Source organism: Puma concolor, chromosome E1 (genome assembly GCF_028749965.1).
Source record: "Puma concolor isolate L17-30 chromosome E1, mPumCon1.1.hap2, whole genome shotgun sequence".
Lineage (NCBI taxonomy): Eukaryota > Metazoa > Chordata > Mammalia > Carnivora > Felidae > Puma > Puma concolor.
This window is the reverse complement of record NC_141680.1, coordinates 13,959,579-13,983,580: the sequence shown is the minus strand read 5'-3', so window position 1 is coordinate 13,983,580 and position 24,002 is coordinate 13,959,579. Positions and strand designations below refer to the sequence as shown.

The window sequence follows — 24,002 nt, the reverse complement described above, 5'->3', positions numbered from 1 at the left end:
AAGAAGCTTATGAGGTAATTTCATTATTTTCAGGTAATCGATGCTATCCTAGCTCAAAAAGCCTAAGACCCCAGGGACAAACCTGTAGTTTGACAAAGGCAGGTTTAATGATTGCTTACAATGAGGAAAACTGCACCAGGGTATGTCTGTCTCACCAAACAAAAGCAAAGACAGTTAAAGGATTCCGGGGAAGGGTACAGTTCAGGTGAAATATCAGGGGCGCCTGGGTGGCGCAGTCGGTTAAGCGTCCGACTTCAGCCAGGTCACGATCTCGCGGTCCGTGAGTTCGAGCCCCGCGTCGGGCTCTGGGCGGATGGCTCGGAGCCTGGAGCCTGTTTCCGATTCTGTGTCTCCCTCTCTCTCTGCCCCTCCCCCGTTCATGCTCTGTCTCTCTCTGTCCCAAAAATAAATAAAAACGTTGAAAAAAAAATTTTAATATAAGTAAAGCAGAGTTTTGACAGGCTCTACTAAGTAAAGCAGGGCCAGACCCAGGGACCCCTTCCTTGGAAACTATTAGGGTGGATTTGTAAAGTTGTGTCCAGAATGCTTTGTCTGAAGCGCTGTACCTCAGATGAAAGCTTCTCTTCAAAGTGACATATTATCCAGTCAAGAGTGAGATGGTTTCATAATTACAGATAGAACTTCAAGCAGCAAAGTCTCTGATTGCCTATGATTTTAGAGAACACTTTTCAGCGTTACTTCACAGCTGCAGGATGTCCTTGGGAGAATTATTGTTTCCTAGTATCTTGCAGCTGGCTTTGAGTCTGTGATCCCAGGTTGATGAATGGCAGGGCAGACTTTTACTTTCCCGGTCCCGGTAATTTAGAGAATATTTTCCTCTCAGAACCCTGGTTAAGAAAGGCTGCAGGCAAGGAGTGACTGCAGAACGGCATCACTGGTGGCTCTTTAGGCAGAGAATAGCACGACTGAACCCATAGCACAGCATGCAGTTGGACTGGAGGGGATCCATCTAGTTTATTGGATGGACCTGGATGAGACTGGAGGCAGGGAGACCAGTTCAGAGGTTGCCATAAAAAAGCAGGTGTACAGGAAGGGACAGCCATGAGTGTATGTTTCCAAAACTGCCATCGTAGTTACCTTCTGTATCCTCTTAAACTGTAAGTTTCTGGGGTAATTCAAAGCCATGCTCGTCATGTAGGAATCTTCCCCAGAGTTAGTTAGGTTAATGTTCAGAGTCAGCTCCTTTGTGAGACCCACCACCAATTCCTGCCTGCACAGCAGTAGGCAAATAGATACATGTTACCAATTTATTTGATCTGTAAAAACATCAATGCAATACAATAGCACAATCTTAACTAACTTCTTAAATTGCCTAAAGGATACATTTAGCCTAGATTTTCTTCCCCCTCAACATAAGCAAACACCTGGACTGCTATCCCCCCTCAGTTGCTATGTGAGACGGTGATAATGCTTCCCATTATTTGGTGCTTACTATATGGCAGGGACTGTGCGCGATGCTTCACATCCTCAATTAATCCTCGTAATAACTGTATAAAATAGTATGGTTACTGTCCATTTCATAGAAAAGGAAACAGAAGCCAAGAGAGTCTAATTTGCCTGAGGTCTAACAGTCTCAAAAGGGGGTTGGGAAAATTATAATTAAATACTCTTTCTACTGCCAATTCACTGCAACCCTAGGCAAGGTACTTCATTACACAAATTCATCCATTTCATATATACTTATGGAGTACTTTCTCTGTGCCAGATACTCTGCTCAATACTGGGGCGTCTAGGTGGCTCAGTTGGTTAAATGTATGGTTTAAAACAGTCTGTTCAGACTTGAGAAGACTTGGGATTTGTGAGAGCTTCCTTCAGTCCACTGAGGTGCTGTGGGGCCCCAGAGTATAGAACCACTATCCATAACCAAGATCTGCAGGAGAACACATTAGCGATATAAGGAAAATTTCCTAGCCACCTAGGAAATCTGTTCAAAAACAGAATATGAAGCTCTGGGAAGTATTGTGACATGTGTTTTATTGTTGTGGTAGTATTCTTTTTGTTTTATCAGAACTGAGAAGAGGATAGATTGATTAGCAGGAGAGAGGGTGGGGAGACAACTAGAGCCTGCTGTGGAAATCCATTGCAGAGATGGCAAATGCCTGGGACACCTGGGCGCCCCAGATGGTTAAGCATCCAACTTCGGTTCAGGTCATGATCTCCTGGTTCATGGGTTGGAGCCCCACGTTGGGCTCTGTGCTGACAGCTCAGAGCCTGGAACTTGCTTCGGATTCTGTGTCTCCCTCACTCTCTGCCCCTCTCCCACTCACACTCTGCCTCTCTCCTTCAAAGATAAACATTTTACAAAATTAAAAAAAAAAAAAAAAAAGATGGCAAATGCCTGATGTAATATAGTAGTAGCGGGGATAGAGAGAAGGGATAGAAACCAGATATGGTAAGGCCACACCTGTAACCAGAGCAGCAGAGAGAGGAGTCAAGGATGAGCCCTGAATTTTCACACTGGATGACCAAGTGGTCCTATTCGTGAGGGAGAGAACACTGGAGGAAGACCAGAGGGTGGCAGCTGACAGATGAGTTCAGGCAGGGATATAAAGAGAGGTGCCTATGGCATAACAAGGTAGAGATGTTGAAACATCAGTTGGCTAAACTGTTCTAGAGCCCACGAGAGAGATCTGAGAGCCACTGTTCTATTTCACAGGGGTTCTTAACCTGAGGGCCAGGGACAGTTTCAGAGGGCCCCAAATGCAAACACTTATGTTTTATGCCTATGTCATCTTCGAGCTTTTTCCTTTGATTCTTTAGGAGATCCATGTCCATAAAAAGGTTGAAACCCCTGAAACATTTGGATGCTAACTAAGGATTAGACTCAATCATACTTTTTGAAAAAAGAAGAGACTGGTTACTATTTACACTAGGGGGTGATGTAGGGCCAGCTGTGTGTGCTATATATATCCCAAGGAGCTGGCTGGGGGGGAAGTTCTTGGCTGTAATTAATTCCTGTTGGAAACAGCTGCATCTGTTTATTAGGCTGGATTCCAAAACACTCAGAAGTCTTGAACTGGATCCTTAGCAATTGGGATGGGCCGCACTAAGCCATCCACAATTCCTACAAATGTCTATGAAAAGGCTTACCAGGACTCAGGCAACAGCGTTCTTCCACCCAGATGCCAACTCTGGCCAATGGGCCATCAGTGCCATGTTATGTGTGCAGCACTACTAGCCAGGAAGGGCATTTTAAGACCGTCACGTGTCCAAAGTCAAACTCCTTATCTCTTTCTCTCCACCCTGCCTTCCAAAATCAGTCTTCTAAAGGCTTCCCCACTTCAGTTCTTGGCATCGCCATTATTGTGGAGTTCAGTGTGATCCAAGGGAACTTTCGCAGTAATGGAAATAGTCTATATCTGTGCTATTCAATATCACTGGCCTATGTGGGTGTTGAGCCCTTGAAATGTGCCTAGTTCAACTGAGGAACTAAAATTTTAATTTTACTTAATTTTAATTAATTTAAATAGTTAAATGTGACTAGTGGCTACTGTATTGGACAGCACAAATCTAGATGTTCAGGATGAAACCATGGAAGCTGCCTTAGACCCTTCTTTTTCTCTTACTCCCCTGATCCAATCTGTCATCAAGTCCTGTGGGCTCTAACTTCAAAATATAGGCACCTTTACCTGCTACCACTTTGGCCCAAGTCACCATCGCTTCTCACCTGAGTTATTATAATAGATCCTTACTATCTCCCTGCTTACACCTTTGTTCCTGCAGTCTACCACACAGCAGCAAGAATGAGCCTGTTAAAATGCAAAATCCTGTCATTCGTCTGGCTTCCCAGTTCACAATAAAAGCCCTTATGCAGGGCCTCAGAAGTCCCATATAACCTTTCTCCCTGCCCCCACATTACCTCTCCCTCATTCTACTGCAACCACACTGGTGTCCTGGCCATTCCTCCCACCTCCAGGTATGCTCCCATCTCAGGGAATTTGCAGCTGCTCTCCCTGCAGACACCCACAGAGTTCATTCCCCAGTCTCCTCCTGTGTGTATCAAAATGTCACCACAGTGAGCCCTTTCCTGACCACTCCAAAACTGCAATCCACCCCCACCCGGCACTTTCTCCCACCTTCCCTGCCTTTTCTTCATAGTATATCTCATCAACATAAAATGTACCTACTATCTTCTCCTCCTAAAACACCAGGAGGGCAAGGCTGTTTTGTCTATGTTGTTTGCTGATGTATCTCCAGCATGTAGAGTGCCTGGCACAGAGGAGATGCTCCATAAATATTTAATGAATTAGTTAAGTAATTGGGTTAACAGGTGAGCCAAGGAAGAGGCTACCTCTACCTGGGGTAGTCCTAGGAGCAAGAAACACTAGGGTATGAAAATAGCATCGTCCAGGGTGTCAGAGACCTGGGTTCAAGTCCACCAAATGAGCTCTGTGGTCCCACACAGTCCCTCAGCCACTGAGTCTGTTCCATAATCTATAAGACAGAAATACAAATCTCTTGCCTCCCTCATGGTGTGGCTGAGGACCCAATGAGGTAATGGATTCAAAGCCCTTTGTGGGCCATGAGGAAAAGTCAAATTTTGATGAGGGGTTTGCCGGGTACACCTTCAGGAGAAAGTTAGTTGCAGTTGACAACTCACTGAGAGGTGGTGGTGGCCATCTGTAAGTCAGCAACACAAAACAGCTTATTCGTGCAGTTCTTCTCATAGGGCAGCTATAACCAAACAGAGAGAGGCAGGGGTCAGACCAGGCACACCACCATCCCTGGGAGCTTTGCCTCTCGGTCTTCTCCGTAGGACATACCTCTCCTTCCTTAGACTCTGAGAAGTGCAGGTAGAAGGACGTGAAGGCCAACAGACTGGGGTTGTACCCATATGGCCAAGAGAGCTGTGACTGTGACATCCCTTGACCTGTCAGGGGTACGGAGTGTGCTTGGTCTTACAACAAAGGTACACCGGGATTTAGGCCTCTGGCCAAGGTGAAAAATGGGGGGACCTTCATGGAATGGTGGGGGTGCCTGTCACATTTACATCATGGGAATTAAGCAGCAGGCTTGCTCACAACTCACTAATCTGAACATTTTAGGGAGGAAAACCTAAGAGAAAAAAAAGCTTCCTGAGTCCTTTTAAGTAGAGGCAGGAACAGCAGGAGCAGGAATGGGGGGACGCCTAACCCAAATATTGTGAGGTCCAGTCGTGTGAGGTTCTTGTCCCCATGACTAGTCTTCTCTGTAGGATAAATATTCCCCTTGTAATTTTGCCTATACTAAAACAAAATCATTTGGAAAGTTACAGAGGGTCCAAAAGGCCCAGGCAAGGTGAACAGCCCTAGTTAAGTTAAAAAATCAAATTTTCTAAAGGAACTGGATCTATTTTTTTGTTATGAAGGAAACAGCCAGCTCCTTAACTGGAGAATCTCTGTGTTTATCTCCCCAGCAGCCAGTGACCACCTCAGTAGCTTTCTGCAAGGAATGTCACCATGGCCTGGAGCTGGAATGGGAGCCCGAAGCTAGAAAGGAAACTTACTTCCCAGAGGAGGGAGATGCAGTTTGAAGAAGTCAGATCTTGGAGCTCTATCTGGCTAGCTTAACAGTCTGAGGCAGGTTTTTTTTTTTTTTTACTTCTGCTTTTAATATAGCCAAGTAGCCTGCTTTTTCACCCAGGCCCAGTGAGAGAGAGCAGGATTAAAGCATCTAAGCTCCCAGCTACAACTCATTCTTTGGAAACATCTATGTGCCTAACCTAACACCAAATAATTTCTCCTCACCCATTTCATTAGTGGAATAAATTTTTTTTTTTTAAAATCTCTTTGTTAGGGGCGCCTGGATGGCTCAGTCAGTTAAGCGTCCGACTTCAGCTCAGGTCATGATCTCACAGTTCATGGGTTCAAGCCCCGCATCAGGCTCTGCGCTGACAGCTCAGAGCCTAGAGCCTGCTTCAGATTCTGTGTCTCCCTCTCTCTCTGCCCCTCCCCCACTCAGTCTCTGTCTCTCTCTTTCTCAAAAGTAAATAAACATTAAAAAAAAAAAGTTTAAAGATACTTATTGATTACAAAGGGAAATAGTACCAGAAAGGGACAGATCAACATGTTGTACCTCCTATGCTGTGCACTTAGAAGGACACAGCTTCACTTCTGTGATACTTCTGTCAAAAATGCATAACCTGAATGTAATCATGAGGAAACATATTCTACAAAATAACTGGCCTGTACCATTGAAAAATGGTGAGACAGACCGAGAAACTATTGCAGATTGAAGGAGACTAAAGAAAGATGAGTATTGAAAAAATGTAATGAATGATCTTGGGCCAGAAAAAAAAAAATTGTTTTCTTTTGCCATATAGGACACTAATAGGACAACTGGTGATATCTGAATAAGTTTATACATTACATAAGAGCATTTTATCATTGTTAATTTCCTGATTTTGATCCTCATACTGTGGTTTGATAAGAGAATGTCCTTGTTTTTTAGGAAATATATACTGAAGTATTGGGGTTTAAGAGGCATCCTATCTGTAACTTTGTAACTTACTCTCAAATGGTTGCAAAATATAAACGTGTGATATATATACATACACATACACATACATATATGGAATGTGTGATATGTATATATACACATATATGTATATGTGATATGTATATATACACATATATGTATATGTGATATGTATACATTGTATATATGCACACATATATGGATGTGTGACACGTATATATTCACATATATATGTATGTGTGTATATATGTATGTGTGTGTGTGTGTGTGTGTGTGTGTATATATATAATAAGAGAATGATAAAGCAAATACGATAAAATATCAAAATGGTGGGGCGCCTGGGTGGCGCAGTCAGTTAAGCGTCCGACTTCAGCCAGGTCACGATCTCGCGGTCCGGGAGTTCGAGCCCCGCGTCAGGCTCTGGGCTGATGGCTCAGAGCCTGGAGCCTGTTTCCGATTCTGTGTCTCCCTCTCTCTCTGCCCCTCCCCCGTTCATGCTCTGTCTCTCTCTGTCCCAAAAATAAATAAACGTTGAAAAAAAAAATAAAAATATCAAAATGGTAACTTTGGGGGAATCTAGATAAAGAATGCATGGGAATTTTTTGGACTATTCTTCAAAATAAAAAGGTTTTGAAAAACAGAATGTATATAATTAATTATAATCTACTTATTCATGAAATTTGTTACATTAGTTCTCCTAATCTTTTCTGAATCATCTATTCTGTCAATACCAAAATTTTAAAAATTATTTACAAAATAAATATACTATTATAAATTTAAGATAAAATTTCTTGCCTAAAAGAATTAAGATGACAATCTTTGCTCATAGGGAGGCTAATTCTCCTTCCTGGGCAGAAGAGCAATGGAAAGAGTCACCCTAGTTATATTATTCTCTTATTTCTATTCACTGTTTGTGACTGATTCATTGGATACTGGCCAAAACTTAAGCCAAATATTTATTTAATTTATATAGAGCATTGTTGTAAAAATATTAGACAGTCATGAGTGTCCTATGATTACCTGGAAATATATGTACGCTACCTGAAGATTTTCTATGTCAGTATGAACTGCTTTTGGCGGCTTTTCCTTTTCATTCCAACTGACTGTAATTATTATTTTAAATGTGTATGTTGTCACTTTAATCTTGCTGATTTTTCTATATGCCATAAGACCCTCTAAATGAAGACTGACAGAATACCATTGGGGGCCAGGATATAGAGAACCAAATCACCCTATATATCAAAGAATCAAGAAATTTGAGGGGTGCCTGGGTGGCTCAGTCAGTTAAGCATTCAACTCTTGCTTTCAGCTCAGGTCATGATCTCACGGTTTGTGAGATCGAGCCCCAGCGTGGGGACTGCACTGCTAGCCCAAACCCTGCTTGGGATTCTCTCTCTTCCTTTCTCTCTGCCCCTCCACCGCTTGTACTTTCTCTCTCTCTCAAAATAAATAAATAAATATTAAAAAAAAAAAAAGAAATTTGACTGTTTCTTTTTCCCTCTGACTTCTCTGAGTTATGAGAGAAGCTTCTTGTGACAGACACTCAACAAGTTTCTGGGTAGGTCAGACATTCAGCCTGAAGGCCGAGGTCAGGGCCTGGGTAGGCAGATGCACTAAAGAGCATCCTATCTACAGGAAGGAGCAGGTTGGCCCAGTCCAGACTCTACACAGGACCCCCACCACACTATCACCAGAGACCCTTGCCTAGTCGGACAACAAATATGTAGCAAGCACGTTTTCTGTGAACATAAAGGAACTGACCTTGCATGTGGTTTGGAGACTTGTGTTACCCACCAGTAAGGCCCTGGGCAAATGAACACCATCTCAGGAACTCAGTTTCCCCTGTTTAAACAGCAAGGGGCCCAAATACTGTCTGAGGGTACTCCTAACTTTAACATTCTTTAAAGTTAGAGGAACAGGTACTTTTTGGGGGACGGCTCCCAGGAGTCTCGCCTCGCTGCGTCACCTGGAAGATGGTGAAGGGCTCAGTGTAGAGGTCCAAAACATGGTGGGGATGGTCCCTCTGGCTCTCTGAGGTCTGGAGTTGGTAGCTGACCTTGACACTGATGCTGGAGAAGCAGTCCTCCTCACAGAGCTACCACAGAGTCACCAAGTAATACAGGATTGGAGTGGCATGTGGGGGAAAAATGACAAGAATACTTTTAAGTCTGATGTAGTCATAATAAGAAATAAACAATGAAAGTGTTGAGTCAGAAGTCATAAGCCTCTTCCACATAAGCCAAGCTGAAGGGAAACTTCCTTCAAGCAAGCTGCCTAGAGCTTTGGAAAAATCTCACTTGCTCTGCTACAACCTCAGGCCTGAAAACTCATGATGGTTCCCATCCCAAACACAAAGGGATTTTGGCCATCAAGAGTTACAAACCAACTTGAATATTTTTTGGAGGGCAAATGGAAGCCACAGAAGGGAAGAATTGTGGTCACATCTGTGTTCATAAAGGTCTTTCTCAAAGCAACCTGGAGGACTTATTAGAAAGGTAAAACCTGGGGCGGCTGGGTGGCTCAGTCGGTTAAGCGTCCGACTTCGGCTCAGGTCATGATCTCACAGTCCATGAGTTCGAGCCCCGCGTCGGGCTCTGTGCTGACAGCTCAGAGCCTGGAGCCTGCTTCCGATTCTGTGTCTCCCTCTCTCTCTGACCCTCCCCCGTTTATGCTCTGTCTCTCTCTGTCTCAAAAATAAATAAACATTAAAAAAAAAAAAAAAAAAAAGAAAGGTAAAACCTGAAGATGAGGAGATTACTTAGGGTGCCATTGGCCTTAAGTGAGCCTTACAGTGATGGTAGGAGCTTTGAACACCTGAGAGTAGGTGAGCATGATCCCCAGGTAGAAAATGTAGTTTTTATTTAAGGAAGGCATAGACTTGCTACAAACACTTTCTTTTTTTTTTTTTTTTTTTTAATTTTTTTTTTTAAATTTTTTTTTTCAACGTTTTTATTTATTTTTGGGACAGAGAGAGACGGAGCATGAACGGGGGAGGGGCAGAGAGAGAGGGAGACACAGAATCGGAAACAGGCTCCAGGCTCTGAGCCATCAGCCCAGAGCCCGACGCGGGGCTCGAACTCACGGACCGCGAGATCGTGACCTGGCTGAAGTCGGACGCTTAACCGACTGCGCCACCCAGGCGCCCCACAAACACTTTCTTAATCCAATTAACACCCTGAACAGATATGTAGTGAGAAGCATAACTTATAAGTTTATTGGAATAAATGATCCTTATAGGTCCTTCTAAGGCTGAGTCCTGACAAACGCATGTCTTTTATGTCTCCAGGCACCTCTGTCAGGAGTAAACCTTTGTAAATGATACCTTTTGTCTTTATTTTATTTTCTCTCATTCAATGTTTCTGATGTTTACTCATATAAGGGCACTCAGCCCCACTACTAGGTGAGATGACATGAGGCTGGGGTGGGGGGATCCACCGTTATTCCTGATTTGTTGCCAAGAAAAATGTCAGCCATTAGAGCATTTCCCTTTGTGTCCAGTTTCTAGGAAGCTCAGAGACATAGTGTTCAATTTCAGTAGATTTCTTTACTTTGGAGTTCTAGTATAATTAACTCCATCTCCCATGCCATTATATGGTTCTTGATCTGCTAGGATTATTATAATTGTCTAGTTTGTTTTGGGTATATATCCTTCATGGCGAGCATCTCAAATCTTTTTTCTCAAGAAAACCCAGACCCATCATGACTCTCTTCTAAACTCCTCCACTTACCTTTCCCTCTGTGGGAATGAGCAGGAGGGGCTCACAAAGACGGGACACACTGCCATCCCATTCCCTAAGGTGGCTCTGACAAATATTCTTGTCTGAACACTGCAGTCTTTTCCTCTGCTTCATCACATCCACGTCCAATGTGAAGTTCAGAACTGTGTCTTTGAGGCCTGGGAATGAAGACCAGACCTTCCTGATAAGACTGGGATGGGTAAGCCCTAGACAGAGGGCCCCTAGCCTGCCTGCAGTTCCTTATGAGCCCTTCCTGAGTGGTGTCCCCACCTAGTCCCTTGTGTTGGAATCCCAAGTTTCTTCATTTCAAAAGTACTTTTCTCATGGTCTTCTGGCACCTGGTTCTAGTCCCTCAGTGCCCCAGGCCCAAACCCAAAGCAGCACATTCCCAGGGCTATGATTGAAAGAGAAAACCATGAGGAAGAATAATTCAGAGACTGGAGAGAGAAACCATAGAGTAAGACCTGAGGATAGCGGAGCTGGAAGCACCTTACAGACTACCTGGGCCAACTCTCATACTGTACAGAATAGAAACCAGGGCCCAGAGAACGAAAGACACTTGCCCAGTGTCACACAGCCACTCAGAAGCTGCTATTCAAGCAATGTGACCTGAATCTTTCATCCTATACAGCTGGAACTGATAGGTCTGTCATTTTCTACCCCCAGATTTGATGAAGGCCTCCTTCTACAGGAAAGCCACTACCACCTGGGAGAATGCTTTCTGACCTGCAAGAGGCAAAGAGACATCTTAGGTATTGTTCTGGAGAGATTAAACCTTGGGGACTGTTGCTGAGGGATTATTCTGGAGGGGAGCTCTTGGGTTAGCAATAAGTACCTGGGCTATGAAAACCATGCCCATCCTCTGCCTTCTGGAAAGGCACCCAACCAATGCCAAGTATGGGGATGGAAAAAGAGGCCAGGCTTCCAGCAGGTTATCTAATCCCACCTGCCTAGGGAGACACAGTGAGGAGGGAAGGAGGGAAGATGTGATCAGAGAGTAAGAGGAAAGGCACTTCTCAGGAGCCCCTACAAACACATGCACACACACACGGGCACAGGAGAGGGGGATGGAGGCATGGCTGCCTTTTTTCTGAGTCTTCTTTCAGAAACTCAATCCTTCAGCCTTGAGGAAGGGATCCAAAATCCTTCTGCCCAACAAGGGTCAGATAAATCCCTTCATAGTATGGATTTAACAGCAGACCGCTCTTTTCTGGGACAGTTCCCATTAGGCAGAACCTAACCTCAAGGGAACTAAGCTCTAATAGAGGGATTTCAAGTACCAGGACTTCATAACACTCCCGGCACACCACCACCCTCCCAGTCCTCTTTCTCTGTCCCCTGCAGAAGCCAACAAGGAATCACCACAACACTGGGTGGGGGGGAGGGGGGAGGGTGGTCAGCCAGGCTGTCTATTACCTGTCTCGGCAGCTGTAGTCACAGAGCTGACTTCAAAACACAAAAAAGCATTCACACTGCTGTTGAAGCCAATGGGCAGTGCCATGGGGGTGAAGGTCATGGACACATTCAGGTAAACCACAGGTCTTGAGCTAAACAAGATAGCAAAGAGAACCATGAGGAGTGACCACAAGACTTCAGTGCTTGGCTCATTCAATTATTCAATGAATATTTATTGAACATCTCCAGTATACCAAGTGCTGTTCTGCATCTTCAGGATGTAGTAGTTGGAAAAGAGACAAGTCTCTTCTCTAGTGAGAAAATAGACAACAAGCAAATAAGAAGAGACAGGAAAATCCTATGTACAGGTAATGCTATGATAAAAGGAAATAGGGGGCACCTGGGTGGCTCAGTCAGTTAAGGGTCTGACTGTGGCTCGGGTCATGATCTCAGAGTTTGTGAGTTCGGGCCCTGTGTCAGGCTCTGCAGTGACAGCTTGGGGCCTGAAGCCTGCTTTGGATTCTCTCTCTCTCTCAAATATAAACATTAAAAAATTTTAAGAAAACAAAACAGGTTAGGGTAATAGAGATTGGGGGCTACTTAGTTGGGTGATCAGGGATGGCCTCCCTGATGAGACATTTGAGATGTGCCAACAAGAGCTAGCTGTGTGAAGAGAAGGGGAACCTCCTTCCAGGCAGAAAAGCACAGCTAGTGCACAGGGCATGTGGTAGCAGTGAACTTGGTTCGTTTAAGGAACACAAAGGTCAGCACGACTGGAGCACAGTTAGTGAGACAGAAGGTAGTAAGAGGAGACGGGGATGGAGGGATGAGCAGAGACAAGCCATGGGGATGGTGAGCCACGGTAAAGAATTTGGATTTTACTCTCTAAGTGGGAGCCACTGAGGGGTTTTAAGCAGCAGGATAAAGGCAGCCGTGTGGAGAACAGAGCACGGGGAGTGGAAGCAGGGAAGAACACCATGGCAGTGGTGCAGGTGAGAGATGCCAGCGTCTTATACCGGGAGGCACTGTGCAGGCAGAGCCAACAAAATCCTGTTGATGGGGTGGTGGGAGAAAGAAAAGAGAGGAATCAAGGATGACTCCTGGGTATTTGTCCTGAACAAGTGGTGCCATTTACTTAGCTGGCAAGCCTGGGGAAGGGCAGCTTGGGGAGAATGAGGAGTGGGTGAGAACACGAAGTCCATTTTTAGACATGTTAACTTCGAGGTGCCAGACAGCAACAGCCAAGAGGGGCGTTAAATAGGCAGCCAAGTTGGAGCTTGGTGGAGCGCACAGGACAGATAGGTGCTCTGCCAGATTATTTACAGCCACGGGATTTGATAATTCCCTTAGGGATGGAACACAGAAGTTCTGAAAATCATCATATCATCAAAATAATAGCTTTCAATGAGTACTGTACCAAATCTTTGCAAAGATTCTCTCAATCCTCATAACTCTGTGCGGGAGGTGCTGTTGTTATTATTCCCATTTACAGATCAGAAAAGTGGGACTCAGAATACAAGAACCTGCCCAAGGGCAAATGGTTAATTGAGAGCTGAGGGTCAAACCCAGATGGGCAGATTCGAGAGCCAGTGCCCTCGACAACCACATTTACTCTCTCCCATCAGTGCCTGGTGTCTTCATGGGGTCACTGAAGACAGGGCAACTAGGTGAGGCTGGGACTTGGGACCCCAGGAGGCAGGACGAATCCCTACCGGAGCACAGCTGCCCGGCCCAGAGTGCCCACGGTGATGTCAGCAAGGCCGTCACCAGTGAAATCTAAGCCGCCAGCCACCGACATGCCAAAGTAGTGGAGTCCTGAGGCCACCTCTGAGGCTCTGATCCGCTGTGGAGAGAAAAGCACAAGGCATGGAGGAGGAGAAGGGGAGCCCTTTTGGGTTTTATTCAAATCAGCATGATAAGCCTTGATCCCCACCCCAGTGAGCCCTCAAGTGAGGAACTGAAAAGAGAAGGGCAAGGTTTTCCGGGGGGAATGGCATTTGAATGGAGCCCTGAAGGGCAGGTGGGACTTGACATGGCAAGTGATGAAAGCTGGGGCTGGGGAAGAGCAGGACATCCGAGGACATAGCCGGGGGTCACTGCAGTGGGAACAGAGGGGGTTTGGGTGCAAGGAGGCTTGATGAGGGGCTGGGGAATGAGGTGGGCCTGACTAATCAGACACAGGGCGGAAGATGGCGAGTAGGAGCAGCCAGGCCAGGGGTGGTAGGGATGGAGAGAGACAGGAGCCAGGCCAGGGCTGGATATGGGAGAGAACCATTAGGATATGTGTGGGGGATAGGAGAAGGGGCCCAGAGGAGCAGCAGGTCTGGGAGGAGAGGATGCTTTGGGTTAGGCAGCATGAGATGCCTGGGGGGCCATCCAGCAAGGTGCTCGGGACACAGCTGGACATACAAAACTGAAGTTAGAAGAACAACCGTGGTCTGAGATGGGTGAAAGTGCCCACAAACTATGTAACATGAGAGGCTGGCAATGGAGTCTTGGGAGATGAGGGTTAAGGCATGGATGGGGTTGGGTGGGGGGGCAGGAGCCAGAGAAGGGACAGAAAGTGAGGAAGGAGAATCTGAGGCAGGTCCATGGTCAGGAATGCCAAAAAAGGGAGATACGGGTCAAGAAACAGATGTTGCCACAACCTCTTACCCCACTGGAAGGGTCTGGGGTGAGGTCCTGGCCTGGAACCTCCAAGTGACTTCTGTCCTTCACTGGGCACTGCTGACCCTTTGGGACCCGCCTGACACTTAGAACTGGAGCTGACTTGGGGCTCAGGCTATCACATCTAGGGAGGTCAGAATCTCAGAGTAGAGGCTGGAGAGAGCCCTGCAGGTTACCTGAGAGGGGGTGGTAGGAAGGCCATCCCAGCGTCCATTGTAGATGTACACGCTGCCGAAGCTGGTACCATCATCTGCCCCAAAACCCTCCAGGGGGGCCCCAATGGCCACATCTGTGAGCTTATCCTGACTGATATCCCCCACTGTTGCCATGGCAAAGCCAAATCGGACATCAGTGAATCCAGGGTACCCACTCAGCGTGTGTGCCAAAGAGAAGGAACCATTCTGTAAAGCAAACAGGTAGCTCAGCCCTCAAGAGAGGGATGCAGGGTGCACAACCTCGGCCATCCCAGAAGGCATGCTCACTGGACTTGTTTCTGATTCTCTAGCAGGGAGGCTGAGGCTCAGAAAAGGCAACGGACCTCCCCAAGGCTCCACGGTAAGCGAGTGGTAAGGCTAAGATCCTCCTGCCCAGAGCCTGCTAGGACCCAGAGCCTTCTCCCTCTGCTCCCACAGTTAGGGGTACCCCACTGGCAATTGGGAGGCCCGGGTTCTAGTCTTGGCTCTACCACACACTCGCTATGTAAACTTGAGCAAGTCTCAACATCGTTGAGCCTCAGCTTCCTCATCTGTAAAATGGAAGTGACACAGTATGAGAAACACAGTTACAGTGAGAAACAAGCGAGATCATAGACAAAACATGCTTTGTCGAGCGTGCAGCTATTTGGGATGTTATCATCATCAACATGGGATGATGGGGTGGGGAAAGTGAGAAGGTGGAGCAGGGGAACAAATGGAACAGCCGCCCCAGCTGTCCACCATCCACCCTGCGCACCTCCCCAGCACTGTCCTTCCAAGCAAGGCAGGGCCAGGGCGCTCCCAGCCTCCATCACCTCTGCAGCAGGCTAAGCACCCACAAGCTCAGCAACTTTGCGAAGATGGAGACTCCCACCTGCTTGTTCAGATGGTACACGTAGACTCTGCCTTCCTCTCCGTGAATGTGGTAGAAAGGAGCAGCCACGAGCAAGAAGTCCGTGGTCCCATCCATGTCAACGTCCACAGGGCACAGCTCAGAGCCAAAATAGGATCCCATCTACAGCCCAGGAGGAGCTCAGCTCACAAGGGTGCTGGGGAGGCCTCCTCTGATACCCCTCAGCAAGCCTAGACTCCTGATCCTGTTCTTCCTGGACTGCCAATTTGGGTCATTCCAGATCAATCTGTTCACCAGAGAAACCTAGAAGCCTGGGTGAGCGGCCATATGCCCCACAGCGGAGGAAGCCAGTTGATAACCAGACATGCAGAGCTGGGGCAGTGGCACTGCATTCTGTCTGAGTTCTGTCCAGGCTGAGGTGATGCCCCTCGGTGTGCCTTGGAGCCTGTCCCATTCCCTCTGGGACTTCCAGATCCTCCATCTATAATAATGGGGGCATCCTTCTCCAGCAAGTACCTGCTCTCCCTCCAGCACTGGCACGAAGTTGGTCTCTTTGCCCTCCTTCCGAAGCTCAAACACGGCCCCCCGCTGCTTGTACCGTGGAGCCCCTGCCACATAGGAGAGGCCACAGGCCTTGTGCAGCAGGGCCACTGAGTAACCTAGGAGGGAGGAGGTGGTGGTTGTCGTTGGGAGCTCCCAGGCCACTCCTTAGAACCCCGACTTTCCCAGCCAGTCCTTCAAAGTAGCCTGGGCAGAGGGGAGCAGATCTGGAGAAACTGTCTTTCTCATCCTTTTAAAAATTGGCATCAGGGAGTGCTCCCACTTAACCACCGTAGCTGGTCACACACATGTGCCCCATCACACAGAAGTGATACACACACATTATCATATATACAGCTTCACTCCAAATATACTCCTTCACACACATTCACCACCCATGTTCATCATACACATGGTATATGAGGACCAAGGAGAGGGGTGAAGGGTTACCCACCACTACCGTTAGTGGCAAGGCCCCACATCCTCAGGGCCACCCTGAGCTTCAGTACCAAGGAGGCCTTGTCCTCATCCAAAAGGCCCTAATTCTCAGCCTCGAGCGTCCCTAACCAAGGCCCATCCCTCAGTCCATGTGACTGACCAGAGCCTGCCCTAACTGGGAAGCCTAGTGCAGGCTAATGCGCAGACTCAGTGTCCCTGTGTAGGCCCCACCCTCACTCAGGTAGTCTCCAGGCCCCGCCTCACCTAGATAGCTGTACTGTGCAGTCTTGGTATCTGCTGCCGTCTGGTTCAGGAAGCGACCCCGGCGGCTGTGCAAGTTGTAGAGCAGTGCTCCCCCTGACCAGTTAAAGGCCCCGACGGCACCGAGCAGCACCTGCCCCTACAGGGGATGAGGGTTGGAGGTCATCTGAGAGGGAGGAGCTGGGGCCAGCCACAGCAGCCATGGGCCTACCAGCCAATGTCACAAACCTTGGGTTGGGGGCGGGGGATGTTCAATGATCCCTGACCACCTGGCTGGAAACGCAGAAGGAAGGTGAAATGGCAAATACCCAGTTCCTACCTTGTACCCATGACCCTAGCGGGGCAACTGTCTCTCCAGTGAGTGTCTCTCCAGATTTCCAGGGTGGAAATCTGACCCGGGCCATAGACGTTGAGCATTAAAACAAAGTATGGTTGAGCAAGACAGAGCTCATCTCCTTCTGTACAGGTTGCTCAGCCTGTGCCTGACACCCAAGGCCTACCTGTGTTGAGTAATTTGCTAACCACAATTCCACCTCTGTACAGGGCTGATGTCCTCACCATGCCTGCATCTTTCCCCATCTGGGAGGAATAGTGCCTCCAGTGAGGAGTACTCAGCTTGGTAGGCAAGTGACCCGAGCCAAAGCTTGTGTTAGTAGCGTATATTAAGAGGGAACTGCTCAATCTTTGAGCACACAGAACAAAACCGACCCCTGTAATAAATATGGCCATTCTTTTGTCTACCTCAAAGGTCCAGATTAGGGCAAGCAAGTACAAGAGTTTTCTTTTATCCTAAACGGGTTCCTTCAGAGGCCTCATTACAGGAGGACAGAGCCCTGCACTGTGAGCCAGGGGTCCCTGAGTCCCTGGGTGTCACTGAGGCCCTTCCTCTATGGTGATCCTGCCTGGTGCTGAGTTCACCACATACCTCATCCAGGATCTGGGCACTGAACCCGATCTGTGCCAGTTGGTAGTGGAGGGCCTCTCCAACAGTGCCTAGAAGCCAAGAAGCCCAGTGAGATGCTGCTGTGGGCTGAGGTGAAGGGAGAAACTAAGTCAGGGAAGGGCCCAGTTTGACCTCATACCCAGAGGGAACGATGTTCGGAATAATGGGACATATACCAGGCTGAGAGTGGAGACCTGATCCTGCTTTAGTATCTACCCGCAGAGTAAGCTTGGGCAGCTTACTTCCTCTTTCTGGGCCTCAGTTTCCTCATCTGTGAGCTCCTGAGAGTGGGATCCATGTCCCAGTCATTCTTTCTCCAGCACTTAAGCTTCTCATCAGAGGTTCAGGTAATTCTGGGGAAGCGATGAGGGCTGGGGATATTGTTACCTTTTTAGAGATGGAACAGCTGAGGCTCAGAGAGGTGATAGGAGTTGCCCAGAGAACCATATGGAGGTAGGACAGGGGTGGGGCTGACACACAGGGCTTGGCCTCCTGCCAGAGGCTAAGTGGACCACGCTGGAGCCCTCACCTTCCGTGTGAATGATATTCTGCTGCAATTTGCTCAGCAGTCCATCCAGGGCTGAATAATTGGTCACTGTGAACGCATGTCTCTCAAATGGGTCTGAGGCAATCAGCTTCAGTTCCTTGAGGGTCTTAGTACTCCCATTTCCCACCTGCACAGAAGCCCCGGGTCAGTGGGTCAGCACTGTGAGGGCTGGCTGGTTCCCAAGCCCAGGGAGCTCTCTAGGCTAGGAGAGGGCTGAGTCTCTCTGCTGGCCTTCAGGGCCCTTCACCACCTGCCTCCTTTCCCTGCTCCCTGTTCTCCCACACATACCCCTTCCTTCTCACACCAGGTTCATTCTCACCTCTGCACATGCTGTGCCCTTTGCCTGCAGAGCCCTTCTACCTTCCCTGCACCCTAGGCCAGCTACTCCTGCTTGTCCTCCAACACTTAGCTTAGCACCGTCTCCTCCAGGAACCTTCCCTGATGTTCTTCTTTTGGGATCTCTGAGTGTCCACTGCTCTCCCCATCACTGCTGGGTGAGTGAGCTGTGACCACAGTTGGGAAACAAGCCCTCTGTGTGAGGACCCGATATGGGATGGGGGAAGTACAGGACATAGGGACTGGGAGAAGTTGGTGAGAGTCTGTGAATAGAGCAAGCCCCTATCGGGAACCCTGGCTCCTCCCCACCCCAGGCTGAACAGGGTCAGAAGGTGCCCCCCGACCCAACTCCCAGCTCTTACCCTGATGGCAAAGCGCTCAACACCTTGCATCTTTGGGGAACTGATGACAGTTGTGAGGTTGAGTGGATCCCCAAATATGTCCCCATCAGTGATTACCACTATGACCTTGGGTGCATTTTTTCTGGAGCCGTGGCTTGGCGTGAAGATGTTGTCTCTAAGTAGGGGAGAGTAAATAAAGAGGAGAACTTTGCCAGAGGGATACTGAGCTCCGGGGATATTTTACTCACTGACCTGTTTCAGAATTGGAGACGATTAAGGCGCCCTCCGAAATGGGGGAACAAAAGCCGGAAGAGGGGTGGTGATGCCCCTGTGGCACACAGCAGGGCCAGGTGGAGGGGAGGCTGAGACATACCTAGCCCCTCACCTCCTCCCATAGAAAGGTGCTGGATAGCAGAGTCTATTCTGTGTGTATGTGTGGGAATGACAATGATATTAATAAAGAGTGGCTAATATTTACATAGTACTTATGTGCCAAGCACTGTTGTAAGTGCTGTGCATATTTTAACCCATTTAATCCTCACAAAATCCTATAGAACAAATAATATTATTTTTTTAAGTTTATTTATTTATTTTGAGAGACAAAGGGAGCATGCAGAGGGAGAGAAAATCCCAAGCAGCCTCCACCTGTCAGCGCAGAGCCTGACGTGGGGCTGGAGCTTACAAACTGTGAGATCATGACCGGAGCTGAAATCAAGAGTCAGATGCTTAACTGACTGAGCCACCCAGGTGCCCCTGACAAGCATTATTATTATTCTCATTTTAAACGTGAGGCAACTGAAGCACCGACAGGTTAGGCAACTTACCCAAGGTGAGTACAAAGTAGAGATTGAACCCACGCAGCCTGGCCACGAAGCCCATCCCTGTAAGTACCGTGCTCTACTGATGCTCACAGCAGGAGTCTTTGGAAGACTTTTTGGAGGATGTCTTGGGATGTCAGCCATTAACAAAGACTGGGTTGAAAGACCTCACACATTTCCCTCAGCCAAAGAAGAGCTAGAACCTGATCCTCTCCTCTTCACAGCTCCATCCAGCCATCTCTCCAGGCATGATGCCTCAGAACCTCTGGGCAGGGCTGTGAGCTGGCACCCAGTAGGTGCTCAGGTAATTCCCACTGCCCTCATACTTACAGGACATGCTGTATGGCAGAAGCAGTCTTGGTGACATTCTTCACTTGAGTGATATTCTGGACTCTGGCGAGGGAGGCCAGTGCATCCTGGCTGTCCCGAAGATCAAACTCAGTCTGTATCACTTCCCCATATTGCACAAGGGCAAAGTTGCACTATAGAGGAGGAGCCGAGGTGGGGAGGAGGTTGGCAGAGTCGCCATGCCCAAAGCCGCCCCTGCCCCCTACACGGTTCCTCCTGGAAGCAGTGGAAGAATCCACTCATTTCTCCTTGCCTCCAGGCAGGAGGAGATGTTAAGGCAGAGGGAAATCTCTAAGCAAGGAGAGGTGGAGGAAGGTATAATAGTACTGGATCACAGTGAATCATAGACTTGCCCCTGAAACCATGTCTTTGTGTAGTCCCCCTCCCACATATTGACTATGGGGTTGGTCATGTGACTAGCTTTGGTCAATGGAACATGAGCAAATGCGATACAGTCAGAAACTCGAAAAGTACATGCATGCGCTGGTTCTTGCCCTCTTGGAACACTGCAGCCATGAAAACGTTAAGCTGGCCTGCTGGAGGCACAAGGCCCAGACAGGTAAGGCCATCTTAGGCCATCCAGTCAAACAACAGGATGTCTGCAGCTGCAGGAGTAACTCCAGGCAAGGCCAGCAGAAGGACCACCCAGCTGAATCCAGCCCAAATAGCTGACCCACAGAACTGTGAGCAAATAAATGGTTGTTGTTTTGAGGTAGTTTGTTCATGGCAATAGAGAACTAATAGACTGTGTGAGTCTAGCTCTTAGGGAAGCCCACCTCAAAGCACTTGGCATAGAAGTTCTTCATCATGTTGGAGATGAAGTCTTTGGCTTTCTGGAAGTCTGGGGGATCAATGCTTCCTGAGCCATCTAGGATGATGGCAATCTCAGTGCCTGGCCAAAACAGGGAGCAGGTTAGGAGCGGACACGGAATTTGACACAGGAGTGAGGGCAGCATGTGGCTGCCCTGCAGGGCACCCACCCCATTCAAGCCCTGAGGGCTCAGTTCAGGGAGGAAGCTGGTAAAGTCCCCAAGAGTGAAGCCTTTGTCTCGGAGGCATAGATAGCCATGGCCTACTCAGGCTCTGACCTGCTGAGTGAGTCACTCCCATAGCTCCTGCTCCTTGGGCCTCAGTTTCTCCATCTGTAATATGGAGGGGGGGGCAGAGCTGGGACTAACTAGGCCTATAGAATCCAGCCACTGCTTCCCATCTTCCGGCCCTCGGCACACCTCACCCCTGGAGGTCACCAGCCTAGGGGTCAGCTCTGACAGCCTCTGGGAACAACCCAGATCTGCCTCTTCTCACCAGCTGCTTCATCCTCCTGCCCCTCTTGTGTCTTCAGAGCCCGGCGCCACCTGGCTGTCTTCTCTAGGCTGCCATTCTTGTTCCGGTAGCAGTCTCTGGCATCCACATGTACATTGGGATCAAGGAGATTTTCTTTAAAAACACATACGGAAGAACTCAGAGTCAGATAGCCTCCTTGTTCACCTCCAGGCAGGCCCACACTGGTCTCTGCTTTGATTTCCTTCACAGGGGCTTAGGCTCGCCTTGCCCTCTCTGGGCTTCTGTGTCCCTCTAACATCTGCCACGCCTCTTCCTGGAGACCCAAGGAGATCTCTTTAGAGCTATCTAAGGTCAGTCAGTGTCCAACCCTTACCAAGGTCAGAGAAGTAGACCTGAGCCTGGGGTTGGAAGTTGTTGGCTAATAGGCTGCAGGTGCCTGTGAGTTCTGGGCTGAGGCTGTGGGGCTTCCGGGACATCACTTGAATACAGATCTAGGAGAGAGGGGGAGAGAAGAAGGGGAAAGCCTAGGTCATCTCCAGCACAGGCCCCCTAATCACAGCCACATCATCACCCCCATTACAGAATCCATCACCTCCATTACAGAATCAAGTGCCACAACCAAGTAGAAGATGCAGGAATAGTTTGCTCACCCCTCATCAGGGGTAGGAGTCAGTGCTGGGGCCAAAGCTGAAGTTAAGCACTTAGGTCAGTGTGCTGGGTCATGGAGTACCCAGGTCAGAGCCATGGTTAGCCCTGGGGTTGGTACCAGGGAGGCAGCTGGGCTCAGCCCTGAGAATATGCCAGTCAGAGTATTATCAACACCGGTCAACTACAGGGTAAGCTCCACCTTCCCTGAAGCCCTCCATCATCCCGCCTCATGCATACTCACCAAAACACTGTGGTGGTTCCGGACAACTGTCACTCCCGGGTGCCTTCCCTTTGGGATGGGGGCATGCTCTGAAACAGTTAAGCCTAGGTAAGGAGGGAAGGATGCTGGGAGGCAACCCTACAGCCAACATCAGAGGTCACATGATGGTCAGGGCCCCATAAAGAACAATCGGCCACTCAGAGCAGCCTCTAGAAGCTGGTTGGGGGGCCTTCAAGGACAGGCCTGGACATGTTCAAGGCAAAGGGCCAATTCCCTGGGCTTATTCACTGACTCATTCAACAAATGCCCTGTGATGTCTGCTCTGTGCCTAGCCTCATGGCAGATGGTGATAGGGATCTAGACATAACTGAGACCTGGTACTTTACTTACAGGGGATCCCAGTTTGGAAGGGCAGGAGGGCAGAGAAGAACTAGCCGGTGGTTGTGTGCAGCACTGGGGACGGGTGAAAGATGCTAAAGAACTGGCTACATGGACCGATGAACTCTCCACTCTCCACGTTCTATTTCTGGGGACTCTTAATGCCCCAAGACCCCAGGGTGAAAGTGTAGCTCATTCCTCTCCCTCCACAAGGTGGGCCTCAGGAGACTCATTTTTGAGCCATAGAATCACCCGCTTATGCTGCCAGCCTGCATCCCCTTCTGAAGCAGAGACTGAGGCTGATCAACACCATGCCTTTCACAGAGACAAGAACCCTACCATACACAGCTGAGGGTTCATCAGCAAATGTGGGCCTTGAGTTGAACTGGATGGAATGAGTAGAGTTGGTTAATGTGTGAATTAGGTCCATTCACTTGTTCATTCATTCATTCAAACAGCATTTATTGAGTGCCAATCCCCATGCTAGATGCTAGGATGGCCACAGGTCGGGAGGGGTAAAGTTAGATGAAATGGAGGTGTGATGAATTGGGACATGTTGGGTTCTGGAATCAGATAGAGTCGGGTTTGCCAGCTGTAGTGCTGCCAACACTAGATGCATGCCCTTAGTCGTATTGGCAATTAAAGGACTGCTCTGAACTGTAGCTTCCTTTTCTATAAAATGGGAGTGAATTTGAGAATTAAAAGTGAACAAAGCACTTAGCAGAGTGCCAGGCACTCTGCTACATTTTAGGTATCATTTAGGTAGCACTCGATACATTTTAGGTATCATTTTTGTTAGGACAAGATATGGAAAGGTGGGCTGGGGATTTGGGTTGGGTTGGGATGGGATTGGGCTTTGGGATAGAAGGCCTACTGTGGGTGGTGGTGGAATCTAGGGTCGAGGGACTGGACTAAGTCCATCTGGGTTCAAATGGTTTCGGCCAGATAAGTGGGATTCCTCAAAAGGAGGTCCAGGGAACATTCCCTGGAGTGGTGGTTGACTTACCTACTGGTTGGCAAAGAATCTCATCCTGGATGAGGGAACAACGATGTAGGAGGCCTGCTGTCCCGTTGGTTTGAGGACTGGTGACCAGGAGCCTGAGTAGGAAGGCAGACAGCAAAGCTGAGCTGGCCAATGATTTCCTCCTCCTTTCTGCCTGCCCAGGCACAGTCTTCCCACTCCAGGCCCCACTCCAGGCCCCACTCCAGACTCACAGGCTCCCTATCTGGAAAACTAATGGAAGAGGTCCAGACTTGGGTCCCAGCCCAAAATGGCAGACTTTGCATTATGTGAAAAGCATTTGCTCAGCATTTACATTTACATAGCTCCAGGGGAGAAATAGTTAAATGCATCTGCTCTCTGCCTGCTGACCTACCCTGACAGAAATGGGAGTGGTATTGATGGTAAATAAAGACTCTCTGCTTTTTGGGGAGGGGGTGGGTAGATGCTAGGAAGCCATCAACAGAACAGCTGGTTCTGTCAGGGGCACTGCTGGCTTCCTAGTGGCTACCAGGGGAACTGACCCACCTGGCCTCAGTGATGGTATTTCTTGAGAAGAGCATCCTGGCACTGCTAT

The 24,002-nt window shown here is 48.4% G+C and overlaps 1 protein-coding gene across 3 annotated transcripts in view; it reads right to left on the bottom strand.

Annotated features, from left to right (window-relative positions):
* Positions 1-24,002, bottom strand: part of ITGAE (integrin subunit alpha E) — a 74,322-nt gene that overhangs the window by 15,230 nt on the left and 35,090 nt on the right. Inside the window, exons 3-21 of one of the 3 annotated variants that reach the window (XM_086686275.1) lie at positions 23,432-23,523; positions 22,069-22,151; positions 21,553-21,670; positions 21,201-21,332; positions 20,672-20,787; positions 19,878-20,029; positions 18,751-18,904; positions 18,035-18,179; positions 17,488-17,555; positions 16,566-16,701; positions 15,840-15,982; positions 15,345-15,485; positions 14,453-14,677; positions 13,322-13,452; positions 11,631-11,761; positions 10,206-10,372; positions 8,444-8,572; positions 4,622-4,695; positions 1,099-1,231 (exon numbers count right to left, since the gene is read on the bottom strand). In XM_086686275.1, the coding sequence (XP_086542401.1) occupies positions 1,099-1,231; positions 4,622-4,695; positions 8,444-8,572; positions 10,206-10,372; positions 11,631-11,761; positions 13,322-13,452; positions 14,453-14,677; positions 15,345-15,485; positions 15,840-15,982; positions 16,566-16,701; positions 17,488-17,555; positions 18,035-18,179; positions 18,751-18,904; positions 19,878-20,029; positions 20,672-20,787; positions 21,201-21,332; positions 21,553-21,670; positions 22,069-22,151; positions 23,432-23,523 (2,470 nt within the window). Of the gene's footprint in view, positions 1-1,098; positions 1,232-4,621; positions 4,696-8,443; positions 8,573-10,205; positions 10,373-11,630; positions 11,762-13,321; positions 13,453-14,452; positions 14,678-15,344; positions 15,486-15,839; positions 15,983-16,565; positions 16,702-17,487; positions 17,556-18,034; positions 18,180-18,750; positions 18,905-19,877; positions 20,030-20,671; positions 20,788-21,200; positions 21,333-21,552; positions 21,671-22,068; positions 22,152-23,431; positions 23,524-24,002 lie in introns of those variants that run through there. The other 2 variants (XM_086686276.1, XM_086686277.1) reach the window with 2 other exon arrangements.